This window comes from Acanthopagrus latus, chromosome 15 (assembly GCF_904848185.1).
Source record: "Acanthopagrus latus isolate v.2019 chromosome 15, fAcaLat1.1, whole genome shotgun sequence".
Taxonomy (NCBI): Eukaryota; Metazoa; Chordata; class Actinopteri; order Spariformes; family Sparidae; genus Acanthopagrus; species Acanthopagrus latus.
The window spans coordinates 2,865,619-2,878,623 of NC_051053.1; the positions used below are offsets into that span (position 1 = coordinate 2,865,619).

General features: G+C 41.5%; 1 protein-coding gene across 1 annotated transcript in view; it reads right to left on the bottom strand.

Moving 5' to 3' along the window:
* The window catches only part of slc18a2 (solute carrier family 18 member 2), a 105,746-nt gene that overhangs the window by 41,681 nt on the left and 51,060 nt on the right, over positions 1 to 13,005 (bottom strand). Inside the window, exons 4-5 of the mRNA XM_037124811.1 lie at positions 5,170 to 5,228; positions 4,984 to 5,067 (exon numbers count right to left, since the gene is read on the bottom strand). Coding sequence (XP_036980706.1) covers positions 4,984 to 5,067; positions 5,170 to 5,228 — 143 coding nt within the window. The remainder of the gene's footprint in view (positions 1 to 4,983; positions 5,068 to 5,169; positions 5,229 to 13,005) is intronic.

A 13,005-nucleotide genomic window follows, 5' to 3' on the forward strand; every position in this document is an offset into this window, starting at 1 on the left:
AAGTACCTGAATTCAAGTTCAATTCTCTGTGGACAAATTATTCATAGGTAGACAGTTGCACAGAAATAAGGTCATAACCCCCTGGCTCTTCTAACCCCCTGCCCCCCATCCCCTACCATCATTCTCTCAATGCACTCTCTCTGTCTCCCTCTGTCTCACACACACACACACACACACACACACACACACACACACACACACACACACACACACACAAGGGGTATCTATTCTAACAAACATTAAAACCTCGTTTGTGCACAACTCCGCTGTCACAGACCCAAAAGGAAATTTTAACTAACACAAAAGGATGTTTTAATTCAATGGTTTATTCATCACTACAACAAGCAGGAAGCATTGTTGTCATCTTGGATGCAGAAAAAGCCTTCGACAGAGTGAACTGGTCATTGTGGGTAGCCACAGGTTTTAAGTGCTCCCCTGATGTGCTTTTGCTCCTTCTCTTTCCCCTCTGAATTAGTGGGCACGGTCTCAGCCGATGGTTTAGGGGTTCTGATAACCCTTCTTCTTCTTCAGTGTGTACTGCGCAGTCCAAGAAGGGCAGACTGTCACATCTACATGTTATGTGAAGGCTTCCACTTCCCCAGTTCTGATTGTGACCCAGGTGTCCTCTACATACCTGAACCAGTGGCTAGCAGTAGTTCCTGTGAAGGTAATCAAGGCACTGCTCTCAACTTCTTCCATGTAGAGGTTGTCAACTACTGGGGACACTGGTGAGCCCATGGCACAGCCATGCCTCTGTCTGTAGAAACCTTCACTGAACTGGAAGCAGGTGGTCGTCAGACAGAGTTCCAGCAATGCCTGTTGTTATCTGGGGTGAGGTTGGTTCTGCTGGACAAAGTGCTGTCCTGTAGCAGGTGCTTCTTCACCATCCTAACAGCCTCTTGAGTGGGAAGGTATGTAAAGTGATGTGATATCGTACGAAACCTTTGTTTCAGCTGGGTCCACTGTTGTCTCTCTCTCCTTGCTGGGTAATCCTGTGAGTTTTTGATGTGGTGTTCAGTGTTACCATACAAAAGAGCTAGGATACTGGCTAAACACTTGGATATGTTATGATTTAGCTGTAGGATCTCGCCTTAGTAGCCCATTCACTATGCCCTGTCAGTGCAGGAATCGTGCGATTCTCCGCATCATCACCTGTATGAAAGTTTCAGATGCGGAGGGTGCGACAGTTCCGCTGTGGCTCTGATTTGACTCCAGAGAACATCAGATCCACAGCAGAGGCGAGGCAACATCCGTGTGAATGGAAAAGCCGGATGTGCAGATCAGGGGTGTGTTGTTCTGATGGTGTTCACAGTCTGATAACTAAAAAGATCCTTCATTTATCAAATAAAAGAGGAATGTCCCACACTTCAACCCACAAAGCAACACCACAGGACCAAACAACAGTAATATGGTAACTGGTAGTGTATTTGGCAACTTATATGAGGAAAAAAAATACAACATCTATACATGGAAAATTGTCTGTCATCCTGATTGCCCTACTGAGTCTTCGTCACATTTCTGACATGTGTTTGTGTCCTTCTACCACAGTGTTGTTGTAGTTACTGTCTTGAAAAAATACAGTGACTTTATGCCCTAACTTCCCCAGAAAACAGCATCCCTCCCTGCGAGTAAGAGAGTGAGACAGCATCTGCTGTTTACTGATGCCGATAATGTCATCATGTAATTTAAAGCAAAAAACTTAATTTGACACTTTCCACAAGGCATGGTGGGTCAGGATCTCTCAGTCTCCCAAACACTTCACTCGATGTGTTGAGCCGCTCTGGTTTCATCACATGTGCCGATTACGTCCTCAAGATTAAATCCTCCACCATACTGGCTGTTCCTCAGGGGTAGATCTAGTGTCTTGTTATCAGAAGGTTGCTGGTTTGATTCCCTTGGTCTGCATGTCAAAGTGTCCTTGACACTGAACCCCAAACTGCTCCTGATGTGCTGGTCAGCACCTTGCATGGCAGCTACCACCATCGGTGTATGAACGTATGTATGAATTACTGTAAGTTGATTTGGATAAAAGTGACTGATAAATGCCGTAAATGTAGATATACTGTATGTCTACATCAGTGGAATAAACTTCCCTGTGAAACTGTCCACACCATGTCCAGCTAAACCCACAGATGAACATGTTAATCAAAGTCTTGAGGTTGCTGTAGGTATTGAATCTACACTCATCACAATGAAATTGATCTGAATTTGAGTTATCTAATATTGGATAATAAAGTCTAAAGATCCATCTTTCCATTTACAATATTCCTTTTCTCGTGGAAGCATATGAGGCTTTGAAATGACCCCCCCAGCAAATGTGTGTACCAAAACAGCTTCCTCTGCCCTCTGTTGTCTGTCTATGTCAGAGTTTCACACATACAGACACAGCACAGAAACAGGAACATCATGGTCTATAATTGAATGGCCCCAGAGGATGGTGAAAGAAAATTTCTGTCTTTACTTATATTTCTTAGTTGAAATATATGGGCCTAAATCTATTTTTTTTATTCTTTATCATTTTATTGTTCTTTAACTATGCAATCTTTATTATTGAGGCAAAAATCATAAAATCCAATTCATTTTTCCATAGGCAGATTTTAACCACAAATCAAATCATTTGATTGAATTCTTAATATAAACATAAATATGTTTTATAATGGGTTATATATGGGTTAACCAGGTTGGAGGGTTCCTGACACAATAGAGTGGTGCAGATTATAGTCCTGACAAAATGGATCTCAAAGTCTCTTTTGAATTGGTTTTCAGTTAAATGTGAGAAATAAGGTGTGCAGTTGCCTAAGGCTAAAGATATTTACATGTTTTGTTCTCAAACATAAAACCCATCATTAAATGTCCCACAGTTTAATTATAAAGCTCATAGGCTTTTTGTTGAGGGAACCAGGGCAATACTATTCAGTATAGCCCTCATCTCACACCACTCTTTATTTGCAGCATTTTGTAACTGAGATATCCCTTGCTAAGTCAATATTGAATTAATTGTTATTATACAACAGTCTGTAACTACAAGGTCTATTTGGATAATCAAGGTATCATAATAAAAGGAACACTTGAAATATTTGTTTAGATGTGTAATACGTATATATGTAATGCTTTCTATACCTTTCCTATAGGCAGGGCCCTGTGTTCATAGCTTTTATTCCCCTTATGTGGATTAATCAAGCCCTCTTAAAGTCAGTAACTTTAAATTAAATAGTTTTCTCAGTGTGTTATACGGTCAGTGTTCAAAACCCAAACTCTTTTTGGCTCTGTAAAGTAACTTATGACTTATTACTATCACAAAACAACTTCTCTCAAATTAAATCAATTTATTAACTAAAATAAAAATAATGACCTTTGGCAAAATCAGATGCTCCTCAAAACAAAATATTAGACACAGAAATTGTCTAGATTAGTAGTATTCAGTATAGAAAATAGCCACTTTAGCTTTTATAAAATTCATTAGGCTTATTTTATACTCAAAAGATTTTAAATGAAATTCACATATGTTCTTTTAACCTTCTTTAATCACAATGTCATGACCCTTCTGAAATTGTGTTGGTTTATTGTTATTATTATAAGGGTTCTAACCCCGAAGGGGTGTGAAATTTGAAAGGCTCTCCCTGCCAAGCCATAAGGGCTATTGACTTGAAATTTTTTTATACACATCCTCCTGATAGTCCTCTAAAAAAAAGCGTCTTGCACCACGAAAGCCGCTATTACAGATTTTTTGCTAATTTGCATAACGTTAAAAACAGTAAAATGAATAGAACTTTTGAAAGATTGACTCCATCAACATCAAATATGCTGTACAGCTTCGGGGGATGAAAAGACTATAGATGAGCCAGATTGGTAAAAAAAAAACATGGCCGCCAAGGACCCATGTATTTTTGCAATGGGCAGGGCTTAGAAATGATTGGCCATAACTCCCACATCCTTTGCCCTATCGTCACAAAACTTGGTGGGTAGGTTGACAGCGGGACTGGGAATCTCCCTACCAAAGCATGTTGAGCTCAACCTGTAGGGGGCGCTATAAATTCCATTAGCATGTACCTGAAAAAGCAATTGGAGAAATCTGGGGTTTATCATGGTTAAGTGTTGCACAGATCTTTGAGGAACATGGCGGCTGATGTCATCAACTACTGGGGATGAGGGTCAGGGTGGCCGGTTTGGGGCAAAAGAGGTTAGAACCCGCAGATTGCCGCTTGTGGCTGTATTTTCCTCTATTTTTACCTCAAACAATAAATACAAATGAATTCAAATCAAATTTCTTTCATTTACCAGTAAAATAACATATGCTAACCAGTGGGATCACACTGACACACATGCCGGTGACAGTGTAAATGAAAGAAAATAACCCCACGTTGCAGGCCTGGTTGAATTCAGAATCGTGGTGGCCAAAACAGGTAGACGCTTCTCTTAGAGTGACAAACCCATACTTCATATAAAACTGAACATGTCCATCAAAATGCACTAATTTTAAATCAGAATGTGCACTTTTATCAAATCAAACTATTACTGAAATAAAATAAGTGTGGATTGAAATAGCCTGGGGCTACATGTATGTCACTGGGTCCAAGTAAATGAAGATAGCAAACAGCATTTTTTTTTTAATTACCATTTTAGAATGAATAACTGTGAGGAATGATGCAGCTCCAAATCTCCAGCAAACCCTTATACAACAGTATACAACAGTACAGCGACATTAAAGTCCTGTGTGAAGAGGAATCAGAAACACTGTGCATGTAGTTCTTTTCTTTAATACTTTTGAACCATCAAAGTGATTTACCCCCTATACTCGTCCCCTTACATTTCAGGCACAAAATAACTCATAATGCAGCACTAATCTAAGTTCAGAGGCAAATCTGTGAAACAAGATCTAATACTCATTCAGCTTCAAATGTATTCAGATAAACTGAATAGTGGATGGTTGAATAGACTGACTGGAAATGAGCATTGCATCACAACAGGGAGAAAGGGGCTTACCAGCCACAGAAGAGCAGGAGGATCCTACACCTTGAAGTGATCTGGCCAGAAACAGCAGAGTGTAGCTTGATGAGAATGCAAACACTTCAGGAGAGTGAGCACAACAGAAATTTAGAAAAAAGAGACATCAGGCATGATGCAAGCATTCCGATTTTGTGATAATGAAGACATGTTGGCTGAACTTACTGATAGTAGAGATGAACATGATACAGAAGCCAGCGAATATGGGAAGCTGGTATCCTATTCTAAAGGGACAAAAAAAAGAAGCAGACACAATGTGAACATTATACATTTATACAGTATCATAAAGTTAAAGATGTACACACAAATATCCATGATGAAATGGGTTGATTCTGTTGAAATGTATTATTTTCAGCATATTGTCTTCTAAAGCAGTTAGTGAAATCTATTGTCATTTTGAATATATTGTTACTATGGTCACCAGGACAGTTATGGAGAATGCAGAAAAAAGATAAGATTGTAGTGCTACGAAATCATTGCCTGTTAGCAATATAATAAAGGTTTGCATACCGCATAGAATACAAGTGTATGTGCATTTGCATGACACTGTTTTAATTGTCTTTGAGGTTGCCCTGATTAGTTTCATTTGCTTCCTTCCAGGTATTATTGTTATTTTTTCGTGCTACATTCTCAGTTTGGCAGGTTATCTTAGGGTATATCTCAAGTCACTGATTATTTATTTCTGTGATTCTCACTTGAAGGGGAAGTCATTCTGGTCCACCATCTTACAGGCTGACTAAAAACTCTTACTTCTGCACAGAGGGGCGAGGATGTAGAAGCGAGAAGTGATCTCTGAGGAGTGATGAAGCGAGGATACAGGAGAGCCTTCACAGCAGTCTTTTTACAGGCCAGCCTTATCAGATATTGGTTATTGATTGGATGCTGCTGCTCATCGTATTGTCGGGGAGCCAAAGTCTCAAAAGCTCAATAAAATGGATTGAATCTGACATGGTGTGCCATACTTTTTATTTGTATTTTTTTCTGTTAACTTTGACCGTAAGAACCAATAATTGGAGGGTCGGTTCTGCCAGAAATATCGCGGGGGTGTGGCCATTTTAGTGTACCCACCCTATATTTTTTGTTGGGTAGGCTGTCAATAAATGCATCCCAGATATACAGAACACATGTGCTGACAACATCCACTGAAAAAATTACTCTTAAAACACATTTCTACATGATTTTGCATCAATTTAATGCAAAAAATGTGGCGTTTTCTCACTTTTTTCCAATATTTTCATCTTTACTTCATTAGCAATCAATTATTCCTCCAAGTTATGACATCAGTCAATATGCCATTCTTCTCACCAAACAGTATAAACGAAAAAATTTGAAAAACCCAACCAAAATCAATGGATCTGTGATGATTTCACTACTAGTTGGCGATCAACAGGCTCAGAACCTCAATAGAATTTTAGACTGCTCTCAAACTTCTTAAAGACATGCTGAATATTTAGCATCATGGCACACTTAGACAAACACACACACAATCTTAGTAATTTGAATGAATTTGGAACAACCAACCAACAGTTATCAACAGTTATCAACAGTTACCAGCGGTTACCAGCAGTTACCAGCGGTTACCAATGGACTTCGAAGCTGCTCATCTGTCTGAGGTATGTGACAGTGACTTTAGTGAATACTGGTAGGTCTGCCCCAGCATTTTGGGAGAAGAATGGTAATATGGATATTGTAATGGTAATTAACTGAAAGGATCACACCAGTCTGATGTTTCCTCATCCCAAACATATCCCTGTAGCAGCAGCATTCATTCTCTACTAGTTTACTAAGCTAGCTTTAGCTGTTTTAGCTAATTTGGGTGGTTTCTATAAACGGCCATAACTCCTCACATGAATGGGGTAGAGACTTACTTTTTTTTTTTCTTTTAAATGCTCATAATCTTATGTATGGTATGTGTCCATTTTGCTTCGACCAGAAGTTGAGAAATTGCAAAAAATTCAATTGGGCTTGCTAGGTAAAGAAATAGATATGAGAATAAATCCTGCTACAAGGATAAGTTTGGAGCAAGGAAACATTAGAAATAAACTTGTATGAAGGCTGGTGTGGTCCTTGAAGTGTTTTTCATGTCAGACAGATAGTAGACTAGCAAGGATAACTAAAAGCTGCACTAAACGTTAGCTGCCATTAGCAGTTAGCTACATGGCCAGTTGTTACATTCAGGTTTAGAACAATTATAGCTAGTTAGCTTGTGGCATGAATGGCCACACAAAAAGATATGTAGCTATAATGATTATCAGACTGGACACAATACTTAACAATACAAATGTTCTGTAAGATGTAAATATACTATATATTATGCATAGTTTGTTTTGTATATAATACTGTACAGTATACAGTGAGTGATTTGTCAAACGCTGGTAGTGTCAAACATCTAGATTTCTTTCACCTGAATGCACAATATTTCCCATTTGCAGATTTGGTTCTGATCTTATTGGGTTTGCTGTGGAGGAAAGTTAGCGAGGAGAGAAGGCAGCAGAGGATTGAAAAGGACAGTAAAAAGGAGTGGAGTGGAGAGGAGAGTGGAGGATTGAACAGAATAGAAGAGTGGAATGACGAGAGAAGAGTGAAGAGGACAGGGGTGGACTGAGCAAGAGAGAAGAATAGTGGAGGAAAAAAAGAGGAATGAAGTGACCAGGACGGATGGAGCCTGAGTTCTCAACCAAGTAGCTGGAGAAAAAGCCACTCAGTACCAACTATACTGCTTGCATAATATGTCAGAAAACAGACAGTGATGCTAGTCCTCTTCAGAAACTGACAAATCTAGGCTACCCCTTCTTCCTATATGCTGTAACCAACAGAAAGGATCATGTCTCATACAGACTTGACAATGAGCTGCAACCTCAATATGACTTTCTGGGGAGGAATTCTTTGTGGCACACAAATTGTTGTGTGAAGTACACAAATCATAAATTGAAGAAGAGCTTAATCCCAAGTCAGAGAGCAGCAGGCCTAACAAGAAAACAGGGATGTCAATGTTCCTGCCCATCAAACACAAGGAAGAGTGCTTCATTTGTGGAAGAGCACACACGACCAGGGGGAACAGATCCCTCAATTTGATTGCCACTCATGACAGACAGAATGCAGTATGGGAAAAAGCAAACAAACATGAAGGTGAAGAGATGCTACACAAGATTTGTGATCCTGATGGAAACAAGTGTACTGATATGATTGCTGAGGATTCCAGTACCACAAGGAATACATGACCTGACAAAGCATCTTCATTCACAGGAAAAGACTACAGTCACAACTCCATATGATGCTGCACTGAACCAACTCATATCTCAGATAGATGGGCCCCTTTTCAAAGAGAATGCCATATTCTTTGTCACAGCTTTGAGGGATGAATTCCGTAAATACAGGAAAAAGCCATGGAGTTCACAATGTTACCTCATACAGATCTCAGTCCTTGATTGCCCACCTTAGAAGGCACTATGAAGTGGGTGGCAATTGTAAAATAATGACTGTGCCACAGAAAGGATGTTCTAGCCTGATTTGCTCAGCAGAAATGAATGTTGGCCACATGATCTCATGAAGAAGTATGAAGAAATAAGTGATGATGAGTTGACTCCAGATGACACCATAGTCTCTTTCTACAACACTGCAAAGAGAATACGGAAGGAGCTCCAGGACCAACATAAGCAGGCCCTGAGGAAAGCAAGAGAAGCCAGAATGGCTCAAGCCAGTGCAAGTCACCAGATGCCTGGAAGTTTCAATGAAGACCTGTCACTGCAGCTAGAGATATCATACCTGGAGGCATCCCAAAGAGTGAGCTCTAACCTGTATAACCACCTGGCATGGATGATAACAGATTAATCTCCAGTTTGCTGGGTGAAAGTCACTACTAAGCAGCAAAAACAAGTTGTCAACCTTGCCCAGGATGTCTACCAAGCAGTTGCCAAGATTCAAACACTGAAACACATTGGGACAGCTTTGCACATCCTTAAGGAAACCAGAAGCAAGTCAACTGTGTCACTTCTAAATGGATTTGGGAACAGCGTTAGCTACAAAGAAGCACAGAGATATATCACAACAATGGCAATGGCAGTTGAAGAGCAGACAATTAGAGATGGTGCCTTCATACCAACGAACTTGAAGGTTGGACGATTCACACAGTTTGCATTTGATAAACTTGACTTCCAAGAGTACACAAAGAATGGATGAACACTGCATGGCACAACACACATCATATTTCAATACAAGAATCCAGATGAAGACCCCACACCAGGGGTGCTCAATACGTCGATCGCGATCTACCGGTCGATCGCGAAGTTAGTATTGGTAGATCGCATGACATTTACCCCGCAGAGCATTAGAAAAGTGTCATGACTGTTTTCCCATTGCTCTGACCTCAGACCGGCCGTAGGCTGGTTGATCTGGGATCCGACGTGATAACTGGCTGATGATGATAGGCTGACGGTCTAACCCTATCATCCATCCTGTCACTTGATTGATATATGGGGCAGCCAGTCAGATGACAAGTGATTGACAACTGACGTTGCTCTGGGTCACCGCTCATGCGCAAACAACGGCGCTAAGCGCAGCTCAGCTAACAAGCTAGTCAACGAGTCACGTCCAATTTCAAGTCCGCGCTTTTTTCTTTCTAAACTAAAGAAATGTTATCAAAAATGAGTGGGGGAGCTGGACCAAGTAAGAAGACAAAAACGTATCACTTTCATACGGAATGGGAGGAGGACTTTTTTTTCACAATGTCATTTTCAAAGTGCGTTTGCCTCATCTGCCAGGCTACCGTCGCCATACCAAAGAAGGGAAATGTCGAGCGGCATTTTCGGACTGTTCATGGAAAATAGTATCCGAACATGAGGAAATGTGCTATCTGTTTGACTGCATTATTCGGTTCCACTTACTTGTGTGAGTCAGCCTTTTCCCACATGAAAATCATCAAGTCCAAGTACCGTACCAGCTTGACTGATGAACATTTGGAGGTGTGCTTGAGGCTGGCTGTCAGCAGCTGCTGTCCAGACTATGTTTCCCTGACTGATGCACTTCAGTGCAAATCATGACAGTAAACTCAAGTGATTAAAAAATGATGTTCATAGTTACCTATTTGTGTTGTGCAATCTTGTCTGCAGTTGTACTATTAAAGATATATTTATAATTGAAAATATACGTTTTTCATTTTTGTAGTGGGTAGGTAGATCTCTTTGACTTGGACATTTTATAAGTAGCTCGCATGCTGAAAAAGTATGAGCACCCCGGCCCCACACCAACGGTTAGTTTACCTCTGCTGAAAATCCGCCAACCAGCCCTGGAATCTTTTCAGCCTTTTCAAACCAAGGAAAGCCACCTGAGTCTAAAAGATCGCCAAAGGAGTCACTCCCTGGTTGGAGTTGAAACAGAGCCTAAGCTTCCTGTGTGACTAGCAGAACTTCTTGACCACCTGAGCATCTGCTGGCATTTGGTGCATAGCTGCCCTACTGTACTATTGGAGGACCAAGCTGTGCTGCTCCAACATGGAGTTCATTATAAGCATTTCTCATCCCAGATACCACCCCTGCAACTGTGGTCAGCTATGGTCCCTTCTTCCCAAAGTCACCAACAAACCCATATATGGCTGAACAGTCTGTTCAGTATTGCATGGATGTGTCGAGAAAACATGGTCAAGAGTATGCCATCATCACATGTGACCAAGCAATCTATGAGGTGGTTCTTGGTCTGCAAAAGAAGAACAAAGAGAAGTATGCCAATCTTGCGCATGGGTGGCTTCCATATTGCTCAGAATTACCCTGGAGCCATTTGATGCAGTCCACTGGAATTGAAGACATCATGGTTGAAGCTGATGTCTGTCTCCGTGGAACAGCAAACATAATCATCAGTGGAAAAGACTACTATGCATTGTTGCATGTCCACGCTGTATGCAGTCATGTTTGCCCTTCGCTGGTCAATGAAGAGAAGGACCTGGAGTACATGTGACGTCCAGCTACTCCTAGATGCCCTGTCAGAAGAGGATGTAGAGGAGGAACACCTGGCTGAAGTGGATAAAATGTTACCATATCTTGTAGCTGCTGGCCACTACAAGAACGTATCTTGCCTGCCCCACTACCTAGGAGCTATGAGAAGCTTACCTACACTGGCTCCAAACATCTACAGGGAATTCAAGGATGGGAAGGTCACTGTACATCAAACAGAGGGACAGCTCAATGGTGTCTGGACAGACATGGCATGAAAAAACCTACAACCGTGATGCCAAGACAAAACTCTTCACTGGCATCAGTCAGCAGCCAACGGCCATAGAGAAATACTTGAAAGCTCGTCCAGTTCTGACAGCTGTGTCAGAGCAGACAAAGGCTATGGCACACCTGGATGCAGATGACACCAAACACCACGAGGACAAGGACAGCCAAGGTGCAAAGGAGGCAGAATGTATAAGGAAAATAACAGATGTCATCAGCAACCAGATGATCAATCCTTTCACATGTGAAGAACAGGAGGAGCAGCACCTTCCATGAGCTACAAGGAAAGTACCTTAGTCAGCTCGTTGGAACCCTCCCAGACAAGTGTGACGCCATCCACTTTGTTGGTGATCGATATTATGTCGAGATATGATGTGGGTGGGCTGCAGGAGCTGTGGGTGAAGATGATGGATATCTTCCTACCTGTTCATGCCATCACAGAAGCTCTGGCGGGGAAGTATGATGTTGCAGCTTCAGATCTTACATCCCTTTTCCTCAGCATCTACATACTTACCGGATGTGACACAGTAAGCTATCTGTACAGTAGAGGAACAAGGCGGGCCTCCACAACTGCTATTAAACACCTGACAGACCTTCTGCCACTGTGCAGGTACTGTGACCCTGAGGAAAGCCTGAATGTTCAGGAAGATGTTATAACAGCAGCACGGCGATACATGGTGTAACTCTATGACAGGAGTGACTTAAGTGGTACTTAAGATGCACTGTGAGCCCATCTTTTTGTGAGCATCAAAGGAGATATGCGTTGCCTTCCACCAACTGAAGATGCTCTCCTATTACACCTTCGCCCAGCCCTGCATCAGTTGGCTGTGTGTAAGCAGGAACATGGTTCAGCCAACTTACCCAGCTGCCACTGATTTTGGGAGACAGTTTGTCAATGGCAAATTGGTGGCAACCATGATGCTGAAAGAGGCAAAACCTTCTGAAGTCAAACAGAGCAAATACTGCTACTGCAAGAAAAACATGTGTGCCCGAGGATGCTCCTGTGCAAGAGTCAATGTGAAGTGTGGCATTGCATGTCTCTGCACCGGGGACACTAACAGATGTTCAAGGATTGAAGGGGGGAGGGGGTCTTGTTTGCTGTCTCCTCAGGTGGTGAGGGTGAAGGTCTGTCCCCAGAGCAATATCTGCAGTGTGCCACCCTCGTGATTATCCCACCTCACAGAGACCTGCACCTAGTTAATTAAGTTATGTTAAATTATTTTGTTACGTTAAAGTTGTAACAGATGTCACCTGAGGCAATAAAATAATGAGTCATTTTGCTGTATATTTCTTGTGTGACACATTTCCATTGGGAGAACAGGTTTAAGTGGAATTTAAAAAGAAGCCTAAGCCATGATGTTTAATAATGTGGACATTAACCATATTAAATATCCAGTGTAAATATCCAATATGTCTTCAGAATTTTGAGAGTCAGCTTTTCTTCCCTGAAGCCCAGGGGCTATCAGGCAGTATAACAACACCCCCCACAATAGCAACATGTAGCTGTCATGTCTCCTGTTTGTGTTGTCCTTGTTTCTGGTTTTTGGTTTTTGGTTTTTGATTCATCTCCTTTTTTCTATGTCTTGTTGTGTTCTGTATTTTGTTTTTCCATGTCTTGTGTCTCATGTTTTGATTTTTCCATGCCCTCATGTGTCCTTTAAGTTCTCCTGTGTTCTCCCCTCTGGCTCCCTCTGTCTGTTGTCTTGTTCCCTCCTGGTCTGTTCCTCTGTGCTCCTCCCCCTCATTATCACACCTGGCTTCCTTCCTCCTCTCTCCTCACCTGTTCCTCGTC